The following is a 15,539-nucleotide window of genomic DNA, read 5'->3' as shown; positions in this document are numbered from 1 at the left end:
GACTCATGAACAATCATACATCAATTTGCATCAAAGTAAGTAACTATGGCATAATTTCAGTCGGACCTCACAAATTTTCTTCTTAAATATCGATTTAGGTTTCGTTCAATGCATATATTCAACTTGATCTGACCACTTTCCTTTAGTTATAACTTATATTCTAAGCATGAGCTTAAAAATACTGTTGACAACTCAAGCTGTTGACAGAACAACAATAAATTCACCAGAATACCAGATCACATAATTGATTTCCAGCTAATTAATTCCCTGATTCCTAGCTGATTGATTTATCTTTGGAAATGATCTGATGTTGTATATATGTATAGTAATTATTGTAGATGATTTCTTTCCATTCCTAGGTCCCAAAGATTGTACTATATATAGTGTTTTTAGTTTTCATGAATATACACGGCATTTTACAGAACTTTTTTGTTCATGGTATCAGAGCCATAACAACTATATAAACATTCCTCTCCAGAAAATTGTGTCTTAAAATGTCTGTCGTCTCCGAATCCACCATGTCTAATGAATCAAGTTCAAACCCAATCCCACCAACACAAACCGGAGAGTATCAAAATTTACAGCCATCATTCAAACTCAATGGCCGCAACTACATAGTTTGGTCTCAAATTGTCCGAACCTTTCTGAAAGGAAAAGGAAAACTTAGCCACCTGACTGGTCCTATACCGAGGGAAGATGACCCCTCATTTGCTGCTTGGGATGTTGAAGACTCATCAATCATGTCGTGGTTGTGGAACTCAATGCAACCTGAGATTAGTGGTACCTGCATGTTCCTGACAACAGCCAAAGACATTTGGGATACCATCAAACAAATGTATTCCAAAGTTCATGATGCTGCCTTAGTATATGAGATCAAAACCAAAATTCACTCAACCAAACAAGGTCTCTCTGTTACAGATTATTACAACAAAATGAAGATTTTGTGGCTTGAGCTCGACTACTACCACAACATAAAGATGAAATGCAGTGATGATGCTGCAATGATGCTAAAGTTTGTTCAAGGAGAACGAGTCTATGAATTTCTAGCAGGACTTAATGTCGAACATGACCAAGTCTGTCACACCCCAAAACCGGAACGGCGGAAACGTTCTGGGGTGGATGATGTCATGTCAAGTATCAAAACACATGCATTATAGTAATCAAAGTACAACAAAAAATTGCATTAATAGAATAATTTTACAAGGTTACATTACAAGGTATCAAAGTAATACAAGTAATAGAATAAATACAGCATGGTAGTAAGCTATCTTCATCAACAGCTTCGGGGATGTACCTGTCTAATGCTAACCTGAGAATACAAGTTATTTGAAAAGCGAGTATCAGCATTTTTACAATGTTGGTGAGTTCATAAGCAATTAGTGACGTTTTCATTCAAATAACTTTAATAAAAGTAGTAGTTTAAGAGATTTCAGTGTATTAGAGTCCTTTCCAGAAAATCCTATATTTTCTTTAATAAAAGCAGCCTTCTACCAAGACTGGTCAGTGATGTGTGGTAAAAAGTAGTTTTCCCTAAGTTGCTATCATTATCAAAATACTGAATTTGATTATTGAGGAAAGCAAACGACATCAGGGAATATCATATGCCTCAGCAGTGAGGACTGCTGACTAAGGAAAGGAACCATAGACTCCAGGAAAGTATCGAACTAACGACACACCCGGTTCAGTCTAATCAAATGGAGACGCAGTCCCCAGAAGGTACCAAATGAAGGGTACAACTAGTAAGGTCTAAAACAGTGAATACAGACCGCAGACAATATCAAATGAAAGATATGTCTAGCAAGGTCTAAAACAGTGAACACAGTGAATATAGTGGATTCTGTGAATACAGTGGATACAGACCTCAGACAGCATCAAATGAAGGATATGTCTTGTAAGGTCAAAACAGAGGAGACAGACCCCAGACAGTATCAATTGAAAGATACGTCTTGTAAGGTCAAAACAGAGAAGACAGACCCCAGACAGTATCAAATGAAAGATACGTCTTGTAAGGTCAAAACAGTGTGACTCTGAAAATGAGTTACCAGCATACAGTGTAAATTGCTGGCGAAATACCGTTACCTTAAGGCCAAAGAATTATAAGGTAACCTGGGATACTCGTAACCATACTGACTAGAGTACCAGATGCCCTACAAGCGTCTAAAATGTGACATTTGTCACCTGTTGGCTTGGTAGACCAGGATTGTAGCTAGCAGTCTGGGTGCGGGGTTGTCAATCCCGTATAGATCTATACACACAATGTCCGCTCTCCCTACAGGAGACTCTGGTTACCAACTAGACGACGGAGAAGGTCGTGTCCTGAAGATGCATCCCAAATAGTGGGTAGAGACTTCCAACTAGTGGGTTTCCAATGTAAGTGCTGAACTAGAGGTAGAGACTCTTAACTGAACTGACTGAAGTGAACCCGTATGTCTATGATTGTGTACATAATATATAAGTAATGAATAAAACGACCTTCGGATGGACATCCGATCCCACCAGACCACATCTCAACGAAGAAAAGGAAATAGGGCGGACAAGCCTTCCTAAGTCCTTCAATCATTATTTATATGCATCTATACAAGCACAGACATACATCTAACTACGACTGAGTGTGTACCAAGTAGAAGTGATTCTTGTGAAGTAGGAGTTTCTAATAAGTGAAGTAGGAGCGGTCGCAAGTGAAGTATGAGTGTCGAACAAGTGAAGTAGAAGTGGTCGCAAGTGAAGTATGAGTGTATCGAGTATAAGTGAAGTAGAGTCGATATCAAGTATAAGCGATGTAGAATCGTATCACTAAGTAAGAGTGTGAATAAGTATAAGTGTCCATCAGGTATAAGTGACTTCAAGTATAAGTGAAAGCGTTACAGAGTAGGAGTATAAAATAAGTATAAGCGAAGTAGTAGTATTTAACAAGTAAAGTATACGTCAAAAAAAAAAAGGAATCTTTGATGAAAAACCTTTATGTCCAGAGAAATTCACAAATTGTGTTCTTTTGTAAAATATGTTTGAAAATCTTAGAAAATCTTTCATAAACCAGTTTAGAATGAATCTAGTTAAAACAGTATAAGTAAGAGTTTTGAAACAATTGAAAACCATTATAGTGTCATACTCAGTAAAACAGTGTATAGTGGTAAAATCTTGTGCATGCGGGTTATCAATCACATGTGATTGATATGATAACTGGCATGTTTAACTTGTATTCCCCCCCCCCCCTATAAAACATGTTAAAACATTTAAAAGGTTCATTCAGGGGTATGAACTCACCTGGTGTAAGTAGGTCCGACGAAGGTGCCGTTTGGGCGTTCGGTGTCACGCAAGGACTCGAACACACACAATGACCTATTTAACATATGATAACATATGTTCACATACAATTAGTATATTTAATACTAATTAAACAAATATACGCGCTCAAAGGAGCGGAAAACACTTTGGATAAGTGTTTGGGTGTCCCGGGTAGCGTCTAAAGGTGTGAATGGCTAAGGAATGGAGCTTACTATCCAAGAGTACACTCCCAATGTTGTGTTTACGGCCCAGGGACATCTCACCATAGAAAAAACAAGGTAGAAGCCTTAAACACCCTAGAACCCATCACCATGAGTTTACGGCCTAGACACTTGCTTGGGCCATAAACTCCTTTTTATCCCTCCATTTCTTGTGTTTAAGTCCTTGTTTCAATCCTAGTATTTTATGGTAAATGCCTAAGGCCATTTGGGGAAACAAAACCACACATTGGGCATGATTTGGGGTGTTTACGGCCTTGGTATAAACCTGGGCCGTAAACTCCTTTTTCCCCTTTAATTTGATGTGTTTAATTGATCCAAACCCGAAATACTAAGTCCCTAAATTATGTATGAAGCCTAAGGGTGATTTGGGAGTGTTTTTGGGGCATTTTGACAAGAGTTTGAGGTGTTTACGGCCTAAGCTTGTGCTTGGGCCATAAACTCTCTTTTACCCCTTAAATTGATTGTTTTAAATGAGTAAACACTCCTAGGCTAAATCCCCTAATAGTTTCCAAGCTTAAAGGTGAGTTTAAAGGCAAGTTTGGCATCATTTTAGGGGTTTACGGCCCTAGAGTGTTCCTGGGCCGTAAACTCCTTACTCCTTGCCTTCTTGGACATTTTTGGGGTATAACTACAACTAGTAATGTTTAGAACAAGCTAGGGTAAGCGAACTTACAATTTGGAAGCGTTTGGTTGCGGATTCGGGGCGAAAACGAGTCTAGAGAGAGAGTATAGAGAGAGAGTGTAAAAAGTCTCCAAATGGAGTCCACTCACCCTTATATAGGGTTTTGAGTCGGGGCTCGGTGGAATTCTACCCAATACTGCCGTTAAACGGGGCTTTTGGTCGCACCCGATTTAGTGGTCGTAACAATAAAACTTAACATTTTCCAAATAAATGGAAATGGGTGTTATGTGTTTTTATTTCCTTTTATCACGACTTAACCACATTTTAAATGTAAAAAATTGGGATGTTTACTAAATTGACGACCTCTAATTAACGAAACTTTTATACTGTGGAATATTCCGTTAACGGTAACGGGGAAATGTAACGGGACAACTTGGGTTGTCACATCATCCCCCCGTTAGAGGGAATTTCGTCCTGAAATTCAGGTCTTGGCAAGGAAGTAGGTATGAATGGCCAAGTAGAGGTAAGGGAGTACTTCCTATACGGTTGTCCTTGCATTCCCAAGTGATCTCTGGTCTGTGTTTGTCTTTCCAACAGACTCTTACGTACGGGACGCGGACTCCGTCTCGTGTAGCTAGTGGTTTCCAACTGGTGTATCTACGAGGTTAGGGTTCTCTATGGATTCTATCAGGATGAGTGAGGCACGAAGAGTGTTGTCGGGAGATCACATATCAAGTCTAAAAAGTGGATCGATCGGGTGTGAAGCTTGCGGGGTATCCGAAGGTAGTAGCGGCCTGAAAAGGGTTGGACCAAATCTCCATAAGGATTCTCATATGGTCCTAAGCTCTCGGAATGGGTAGAGCTTTTCAGTACTAAGAACATAGTGTACTTCTATGGCAAGATCATCACTGGTGTGATTGCCATTCCGAAGTTCCTAACGTTCTCTCTCGGACTGGTAGTGTAGTCCTTCAAGTTGGTTCTTAGAAATCTCGAGTGGTCTTTGGTTTCGCGTTTCCTGTCAACTGGCTGATAGAGACTTTCTAGATCGTCGAGTGGGTTGCGTGACTATGGTGGTCTGCTTGCTATAGAGTGTCTATCTCAAGCTCGTGCAAAATGGATCTGCACTTAAGAATCTTGAGATACGGAAACCCTGAGGGTCGGAGAGGTAGGGTTTCACTAGGTGAGTGTTGGACTATCTCGAGAGGTGGTTCTACTATCTCTGCGTGAGATAGTATTTGTGGAACACCTAATAGTCCAAGGAATCTCTAAGACTTTGGTTTATCCTAGTGCGGAAAGTGTATGTTCCTGCATAACCCTTCGACTAACACCAAGGCTGGTGTCAAGTCTATAATCTCTTCGGGATATGGGTCATGAGACTTAATGCAACTACTTTCGTACTTGGCCAAGTATTCTTGGCTGCGAAGGTTATCCTGTGGTTCTCGGTATCCTAGTGTTCAATTCGGAAAGTGTAATTCATCGTCTACAGGGCGACGACGATTTCCTCCTTGCGAGAGGGTGGAGGATGATAAGCACCACTTGTCTATAACTGGGTGGACGAGGTGCCTGAGTAGTGCGAACATCTACCGCAACTACTCTTCCGAAGGTTCTGATTTTTCTCGGTCTGGGTCAAATCTAGTGGGTATAGGGTCTCATCACTCGGAACTTTACTAGCTCAATCCGCAGTGGTTCTCTTGACTCCGGATCCTACGTTATGGAATAGGGTGAAAGCGTTTTGCGAAGAGGTCCGTGGTAGAGCTCATGCTTGGCTTAACCGTCAATACTTGATGTATGCCAGCAGTATACCTGGTTATAGTGGTCAGCCTCATGAGTTCTATTCTCTGGGTTCACGAACCTGATGTGCGAGGTGTGAAGGGTCTCCCGGGGGATTCTACGGAGTATGCTTCGAATGGTGGTCGTCTTCTTAGAGTATCTGCAGTGCTTTTCGCTTTGGTGTTTATCTGACTACGAGGGGTCGGTCAACAACGCGTGGTACCCTCTCTTGGGTACTTCGGAAGGTTTAAGTTAAGAGGGACGATTGACGGATCGCATTATGTTTGATTTTTTGTGTTAGGTTTAGGTTCGGAAGAACCTTTATTTGCTGACCTGGCTATGGAGAAAGTTCTTTTACACAGCACTAAGGATGTACACATGGTTGCACGAAGTCAAACCATGATCAATAGAGTCGTCGAAGTTGGCACACTCCGACATGATATAAAGTGAAGATCGATAGAGTCATGTGCCGAACAGGCACATAAGTTCTAGGCATCTCGGGTTTCGTCCTATGTATCACTACCGCGGATACTTGGACCGATAGAGTCGAAGCGGAACTATAGAGAGTTCTAAGTGTTTCCGAATAGAGTACCTTTTCATGAACGGATTCTCACGAGGCATTTCTATAATCACCTCACATATACTAGTCATGTATATTTAAGGTGGGGAGGACTGTTGACTGAGCGACCCCGCCCTAAATCCACACCCAAACGAGGAATAGGAAATGAGGCGGCATTCGCTCACTCTAGGTCTGTCCATCTTAAATATACTTGGCCGTAACGTATATGTTTAGCCATTATAGTTTTACCTAATGAATTTTAAATTTTATAACAGTGCTGCGACTTTCGCCTTACTGGGAAGAATTTACATTTGAATTAGTCTTTTATTGTTCTTAGTTTAGTTATCCGAGATCGAGAGACGTACCAAAATCTAACGAGTTCCTTGCCGCTTCTCCCTAAGCAGTAGTGTCAGGCTCCTTCTGTGTCTTTGTCTTTCTCTTCGGTTGGGCAGTCCTTCTTGAAGTGTCCCATTTTACCACATAGGTGGCAAACTGTACGGGTCGCCACATTGGTGGTTGATGTAATGAACTCAACCGGGGTTCTGCAAACGCGAGCAGTATGCCCCAACATATGGCACCTAGCACAATAGAGCTCTCGGCAGACCCCATGATGATGGTAGCTGCACTTGCTGCAGTGGGGAAGGTCTCCTAGGTATGGTCTTCTTGAGGTCGGGAGGGAAGGATTGACAGGGGTATAGACTGCCTCAGCTCGTTGCCCTTCGGAAGGTCCTTGAGCCGAGGTACTTCCCTCCTCTATCTTGAATTTTCTCTTTAGTGGGTTCAGTGGAGGTTCTTGGGTGACTGAGTATGGAAGTGTTGGTTTCCGTTGTCCATCGCCAGGATTGGAAATCCCGACAGGGCCCTTGCTAACATTGGCGGTGTTAGCATTCAGGTGAGCCATGACAGCTGCTACGGCTACTGAGACAGCAGCTTGGAACGTAGCTTCATCGAATAAGAGAGCAGGTTTCTTGCTTGTGGATTGGTTACGCTTCTTCGGTGGCATGGTTTTCCTACACGGAAAGGAATACAAGGTAATGAGAGACGATGGTTAACCCTGGACAGTTCTGTCCTTAACGTATTAGGCATAAATTTTCCTGTGCCTCGGATGTTGGTTGTCTGAGTGTCGACCTACATCCCTATGATGTAGTCCTAGTAATCAAAGTGAGTGTATGAGTATCAAAAAAAGGCCATAAGATGCGAGTCGTTCCTACTAAGTTACCTTTATACTGGAGAAGGTTTCACTCTCCGGCCTGGAGAGATTTGAGAACAGTTCGGAACGAAACTGCGGAAAGAGAGGCTCACAAGGGCAGATGGCTAAAATTCTCTCAATAGAGACGCGGGGATCTGCCCTAATCATGTATCTGGCAACGGGAAACGACGATTTACCTAACACATAGTGTGAGTAGTGTAATCACTAACTCACTAAATTGTATTATTTTAAGGGTGAATTATCGTGACGAATACGAGGGAAAGACAATTCCCAGGTTTCATGTACTGGCTCCCTCGGTCTGCCTCGTATCTTTGACTGGAATCGGCGTTGGTTTCCTTCGGGTAGTTTCCTAGGGTTCTCTTCTCGTATGGACATATTGAATTTCTACTCCGCCTTCCTTCTGATTCCAACTCTGGGTGTCATCACTTCATGATGGATGACTGGGAATCTCCGAAGTTTAGGCGAATTCCTCACCGATGTCCCTAAAAGAATATAGGCACCTGGTGAATTCAATAGTCTCGACCCAGTTCATTTATTTCCGAACAGGAAATCTTCTCAATGAACCTCCTCGGGGTCGGAATCAACTCTTCTGTCAAGCACTGAAGTGGGTAAGTCTTCTACAGGGTTCGTGCGAGAATGGGAATGTCTAAAGAATCCTAAGAGATTATTAACATTCCACTGGACGCTCCATATCGAGTCCTGCTACGATTCCACAGGGTATACAAATCATATATAACTTAGATCCGATAGGCCTTTGAATATGTGATACTACTCAAAATCCACATCCAAACAAGGAAAAGGAAGTAGAGCGAAACCACACATTCTTAGCCTATGGGATCCTTACTATATATAACTTTGGGAGTACACCCTCTGTAGTTGTAGGTATATCAATAAGGATCTTTTTAGTTATTCACGCAAGGTTGTTTATGTTTTCTAAAATACCCCTATGGTATTTTAATTCTTGTTTGTTTCTTATCTTCTGAGTTTCATTCTGGGATTAGTGTGAATCTTTTAGCGTTCTAAAATACTCCTATAGTATTTTAACTTTATGTTTGGCTCTAGCAGTCCTAGTTGGTAAGTTTCAGACCTGTTGCACACCACTATCACTCCCGAGCACACGTTCATCGCATCTCGGATAAATGTAGTTGATCAGGTTACATTTATCCCAACTTACGATTACATAATTGCCCAGGTTTGACTGTAGAGCTCAACATCCGAAGACTTTTATTATTGTTCTTCTTGTGATACTTTTGTTCGAGTGTTTAGATTCTGGATGTTATTATACTTTGGTAAAATATGATTATATTTTAAAGTATAATTCTTGGTCAGAGTGTTTTATCCCATTGTGTTTATAGGTTGTATATCTTTTATGAATTGATATACTTAGCTCACTATAAACAACGCTCTGATACCAATCTGTCACACCCCAAAACCAGAACGGCGGAAACGTTCTGAGGTGGATGACGTCATGTCAAGTATCACAACACATGCATTATAGTAATCAAAGTACAACAAAACATTGCATTAATAGAATAATTTTACAAGGTTACATTACAAGGTATCAAAGTAATACAAGTAATAGAATAAATACAGCATGGTACTAAGCTATCTTCATCAACAGCTTCGGGGATGTACCTGTCTAATGCTAACCTGAGAATATAAGTTATTTGAAAAGAGAGTATCAGCATTTTTACAATGCTGGTGAGTTCATAAGCAATTAGTGACGTTTTCATTCAAATAACTTTAATAAAAGTAGTAGTTTAAGAGATTTCAGTGTATTAGAGTCCTTTCCAGAAAATCCTATATTTTCTTTAATAAAAGCAGCCTTCTACCAAGACTGGTCAGTGATGTGTGGTAAAAAGTAGTTTTCCCTAAGTTGCTATCATTATCAAAATACTGAATTTGATTATTGAGGAAAGCAAACGACATCAAGGAATATCATATGCCTCAGCAGTGAGGACTGATGACTAAGGAAAGGAACCATAGACTCCAGGAAAGTATCGAACTAACGACACACTTGGTTCAGTCTAATCAAATGGAGATGCAGTCCCTAGAAGGTACCAAATGAAGGGTACAACTAGTAAGGTCTAAAACAGTGAATACAGACCGCAGACAATATCAAATGAAAGATACGTCTAGCAAGGTCTAAAACAGTGAACACAGTGAATACAGTGAATATAGTGGATTCTGTGAATACAGTGGATACAGAACTTAGACAGTATCAAATGAAGGATACGTCTTGTAAGGTCAAAACAGAGGAGACAGACCCCAAACAGTATCAATTGAAAGATACGTCTTGTAAGGTCAAAATAGAGAAGACAGACCCCAGACAGTATCAAATGAAAGATACGTCTTGTAAGGTCAAAACAGAGAAGACAGACCCCATACAATATCAAATGAAAGATACGTCTTGTAAGGTCAAAACAGTGTGACTCTGAAAATGAGTTACCAGCATATAGTGTAAATTGTTGGTGAAATACCGTTACCTTAAGGCCAAAGAATTATAAGGTAACCTGGGATACTCGTAACCATACTGACTAGAGTACCAGACGCCCTACAAGCATCTAAAATGTGACATTTGTCACCCGTTGGCTTGGTAGACCGGGACTGTAGCTAGCAGTCTGGGTGCGGGGTTGTCAATCCCGTATAGATCTATACACATAATGTCCGCTCTCCCTACAGGAGACTCTGGTTACCAACTAGACGACGGAGAAGGTCGTGTCCTGAAGATGCATCCCAAATAGTGGGTAGAGACTTCCAACTAGTGGGTTTCCAATGTAAGTGCTGAACTAGAGGTAGAGACTCTTAACTGAACTGACTGAAGTGAACCCGTATGTCTATGATTGTGTACATAATATATAAGTAATGAATCAAACGACCTTCGGATGGACATCCGATCCCACCAGACCACATCTCAACGAAGAAAAGGAAATAGGGCGGACAAGCCTTCCTAAGTCCTTCAATCATTATTTATATGCATCTATACAAGCACAGACATACATCTAACTACGACTGAGTGTGTACCAAGTAGAAGTGATTCTTGTGAAGTAGGAGTTTCTAATAAGTGAAGTAGGAGCGGTCGCAAGTGAAGTATGAGTGTCGAACAAGTGAAGTAGAAGTGGTCGCAAGTGAAGTATGAGTGTATCGAGTATAAGTGAAGTAGAGTCGATATCACGTATAAGCGATGTAGAATCGTATCACTAAGTAAGAGTGTGAATAAGTATAAGCGTCCATCACGTATAAGTGACTTCAAGTATAAGTGAAAGCGTTACAGAGTAGGAGTATAAAATAAGTATAAGCGAAGCAGTAGTATTTAACAAGTAAAGTATACGTCAAAAAAAAGGGAATCTTTGATGAAAAACCTTTATGTCCAGAGAAATTCACAAATTGTGTTCTTTTGTAAAATATGTTTGAAAAACTTAGAAAATCTTTCATAAACCAGTTTAGAATGAATCTAGTTAAAACAGTATAAGTAAGAGTTTTGAAACTATTGAAAACCATTATAGTGTCATACTCGGTAAAACAGTGTACAGTGGTAAAATCTTGTGCATGCGGGTTATCAATCACATGTGATTGATATGATAACTGGCATGTTTAACTTGTATTCCCCCCCTATAAAACATGTTAAAACATTTAAAAGGTTCATTTAGGGGTATGAACTTACCTGGTGTAAGTAGGTCCGACGAAGGTGCCGTTTGGGCGTTCGGTGTCACGCAAGGACTCGAACACACACAATGACCTATTTAACATATGATAACATATGTTCACATACAATTAGTATATTTAATACTAATTAAACAAATATACGCGCTCAAAGGAGCGGAAAACACTTTGGATAAGTGTTTGGGTGTCCCGGGTAGCGTCTAAAGGTGTGAATGGCTAAGGAATGGAGCTTACTATCCAAGAGTACACTCCCAATGTTGTGTTTACGGCCCAGGGACATCTCACCATAGAAAAAACAAGGTAGAAGCCTTAAACACCCTAGAACCCATCACCATGAGTTTACGGCCTAGACACTTGCTTGGGCCATAAACTCCTTTTTATCCCTCCATTTCTTGTGTTTAAGTCCTTGTTTCAATCCTAGTATTGTATGGTAAATGCCTAAGGCCATTTGGGGAAACAAAACCACACATTGGGCATGATTTGGGGTGTTTACGGCCTTGGTATAAACCTGGGCCGTAAACTCCTTTTTCCCCTTTAATTTGATGTGTTTAATTGATCCAAACCCGAAATACTAAGTCCCTAAATTAGGTATGAAGCCTAAGGGTGATTTGGGAGTGTTTTTGGGGCATTTTGACAAGAGTTTGAGGTGTTTACGGCCTAAGCTTGTGCTTGGGCCGTAAATTCTCTTTTACCCCTTAAATTGATTGTTTTAAATGAGTAAACACTCTTAGGCTAAATCCCCTAATAGTTTCCAAGCTTAAAGGTGAGGTTAAAGGCAAGTTTGGCATCATTTTAGGGGTTTACGGCCCTAGAGTGTTCCTGAGCCGTAAACTCCTTACTCCTTGCCTTCTTGGACATTTTTGGGGTATAACTACAGCTATTAATGTTTAGAACAAGCTAGGGTAAGCGAACTTACAATTTGGAAGCGTTTGGTTGCGGATTCGGGGCGAAAACGAGTCTAGAGAGAGAGTATAGAGAGAGAGTGTAAAAAGTCTCCAAATGGAGTCCACTCACCCTTATATAGGGTTTTGAGTCGGGGCTCGGTGGAATTATACCCAATACTGCCGTTAAACGGGGCTTTTGGTCGCACCCGATTTAGTGTTCGTAACAATAAAACTTAACATTTTCCAAATAAATGGAAATGGGTGTTATGTGTTTTTATTTCCTTTTATCACGACTTAAACCGCATTTTAAATGTAAACAATTGGGATGTTTACTAAATTGACGACCTCTAATTAACGAAACTTTTATACAGTGGAATATTCCGTTAACGGTAACGGGGAAATGTAACGGGACAACTTGGGTTGTCACAAAGTCTGCATCCAAATCCTTGGCAAGGACACCTTGCCAAGTCTAAATGAGGTTTTCTCAACCATCCGGGGAGAAGAAGGAAGAAGAGGCGTCATGCTTGAGAACCCATCAACTAATGGTTCTGCCTTACTTGCCTCAAACCAACATGCTCCAAGTAATGCTACAACTAGAACTGCCCAACCAGTGATGCAAAAACACCCAAATTGGTCAACCAATACCAATTTTAGATCTTCGGTCAGCAAAGAAAGCCTCTATTGCAACCATTGCAAGAAATCAGGACACACAAAAGAAAATTGTTGGAGGCTACGAGGAAAGGGGCAACGAGGAACAACCACCAAATGCAGTCTCAACCTGGAAATCATCAAGCTAATGTTGTCCAAGGACAACAGAAGGATGTCACAACTGCTGAGATTCAAGAAATCAACGGGTTAAATAGAGAAGAGATTGAGAAACTTCGCAGCTTCCTCACCATAATCGATAAACCAATAGGTTCATGCTCTATGGCTCAGTCAGGTAAGTACTCTACAAACTGTCCTTTAAATGGATCTTCAACTATATCGAATGGAATTTAGGTGGTAGACTCGGGTGCAACTGATCATATGACGAACTCCTCTTATAATCTTTCAACATACACCCCATGTCCAGGAAACAAAAAAATAAAAACTGCCGACGGAACTTTAATTTCTATTGCTGGAAAAGGAACCGTCAAACCCACTCCAACCATGACTCTTCATTCGGTTTTACATGTCCCAAAATTATCAGTCAATTTACTTTCTATTAAGCAGGTTACATCTCAATTGAATTGTAAAGTGACATTTTATCCAACCTACTGTCATTTTCAGGATCTGAAAACGGGGAAGATGATTGGGCATGCTAAGGAGGAGGATGGGGTTTATTACCTGGACACAAATAGTGGTGGTCTTAGAAGTAGTTTCCTTTCTAAAGCTTATTTGTCTTTAACTCTTTCTGCCAATAAGGCTCAAATTTGGCTTCACCATGTTCAGATGGGTCATCCATCTTTTGCACTAATAAAAACAATGTTTCCTTTCTTGTTTAAAAATCTGAATGTCAATGAATTCAATTGTGAAGTGTGTCAAATGGCCAAACACCATAGAGTCCCCTTTCCAATCAGCACTTCAAAATCTTCTAAGCCTTTTTCCTTAGTTCATACAGATGTTTAGGGCCCCTCGAAGATCCCTAATATCAATGGAACCCGATGGTTTGTGTCATTTATCGACGATTATTCGAGAATTACTTGGATTTATCTGATGAAAAATAAATCTGATGTTAGTATTATTTTTCCCCAATTTCATCAGATGATTCTCACTCAATTTGGAGTATGCATTAAACATATTCGATCCGACAATGGTACCGAATATTTTAATCAAGTTATGTCTCCATTCCTCACTACAAAGGGTATCATTCATGAATCCTCTTGTATTGCAACCCCGCAACAAAATGGGATTGCAGAGAGAAAAAACCATCATCTTTTAGAAATAACTCGGGCCCTTCTATTCGAAAAAAAGGTTCCTAAATTTTATTGGGGAGAAGCAGTTTGCACAGCTGCGTATTTGATCAATCGATTACCCAGTAGAGTCCTTCAAGGTCGATCCCCTATTGATGTTCTTTCTGAACATTTTCCAGACCTTAAACACTCATCCCTTCCATTAAAAACATTCGGGTGTGTTTCTTATGTTCACATTCAACAAAAAGACCAATTGAGTAAACTTGATCCGAGAGCCTTAAAAACCATTTTTCTTGGATATTCTTCTACACAAAAGGGGTACAAGTGTTATCATCCAAGTTCTCGAAAAACCTATGTCTCCAAACATGTCACATTTCTTGAAAACCAAGGGTTCTATGATCAAGTTTGTGTTCCAAGAGAGTCTAGCATAGATGACAATACTCTAGAATTTCTTTCTTTTGATTTATCTACTCCAAATCAGCCAACTCCAACTCAAACACCCGAAACCCAACCAGTAAACTTAAAAGAAACGCAATCCCAGCCTGAATCCATCTCAAGTCCACCTGATCATCATCCCACCAAATCAACCGAAACTGATTCTAAATAAGAAAAATCAACTGAAACAAATTCTGAACAAGAAAAAACAGCCCAAGATGAGTCTATTTCAACTCCACCTCTTACAGAAAATGATTGTTCTGAACCACCACTACAAGTGTACTCGCGAAGAAGATGAAATCCTAACAAGCTAGCAACTCAATCATTAGACCCGGTACAAGATCACACTCAAAAGACAGGTAAAAAAACTGATTCCTTACCACCTGAATATCACCTTCCAATTGCATTTAGAAAAGGGACTAGAAAGTGCATAGAACATCCGATAGCCAATTTTCTCTCGTATTCAAACCTGTCTCCATCACATAGAGCCTTCCTTACCGAGTTAAATGCCATCTCAATTCCAAAAAATGTTCAAGAAGCACTTGGGGATAATGAGTGGAAAAAGGCCATGATTGAAGAAATGAGGGCACTCGAAAAAAATAAAACATGGGAAATTGTTGAACTGCCGAAAGGAAAAGTGGTGATTGGTTGTAAATGGGTATATACTCTTAAGTATCAAGCGGATGGGTCATTGGAGAGATATAAGGCTAGGCTTGTTGCGAAAGGCTACACTCAAACATATGGGATAGATTACCAAGAAATGTTTGCTCCTGTGGCTAAACTAAACACTGTTAGACTTTTATTATCATTGGCAGCAAACGTCAATTGGAGTCTACAACAATTTGATGTGAAAAACGCATTTCTACATGGAGACTTGGAAGAAGAAGCATATATGGAGCTACCACCCGGATTCAATCAAAAGTTTGGTACTAACCAGGTTTGCAGGTTAAAGAAAGCTTTATACGGTCTCAAACAATCACCAAGGGCATGGTTCGGGA

The 15,539-nt window shown here is 40.4% G+C and overlaps 1 protein-coding gene across 1 annotated transcript; it reads left to right on the top strand.

Moving 5' to 3' along the window:
* The first annotated feature begins 494 nt into the window (after window positions 1–494).
* On the top strand, window positions 495–14,713 carry LOC128132928 (uncharacterized). Its single transcript, XM_052769937.1, has 5 exons — window positions 495–1,073; window positions 12,869–13,154; window positions 13,287–13,426; window positions 13,484–13,729; window positions 13,958–14,713. Exons 1-5 carry the CDS (start codon window positions 495–497, stop codon window positions 14,711–14,713), a joined length of 2,007 nt encoding a protein of 668 aa, XP_052625897.1.
* The last annotated feature ends 826 nt before the right edge of the window (window positions 14,714–15,539 follow it).

This window comes from Lactuca sativa, chromosome 3 (genome assembly GCF_002870075.4).
Source record: "Lactuca sativa cultivar Salinas chromosome 3, Lsat_Salinas_v11, whole genome shotgun sequence".
In the NCBI taxonomy this organism is placed as follows: domain Eukaryota; kingdom Viridiplantae; phylum Streptophyta; class Magnoliopsida; order Asterales; family Asteraceae; genus Lactuca; species Lactuca sativa.
The sequence above is the reverse complement of the archived record's forward strand: the minus strand, read 5'-3'. Positions and strand labels throughout refer to the sequence as shown.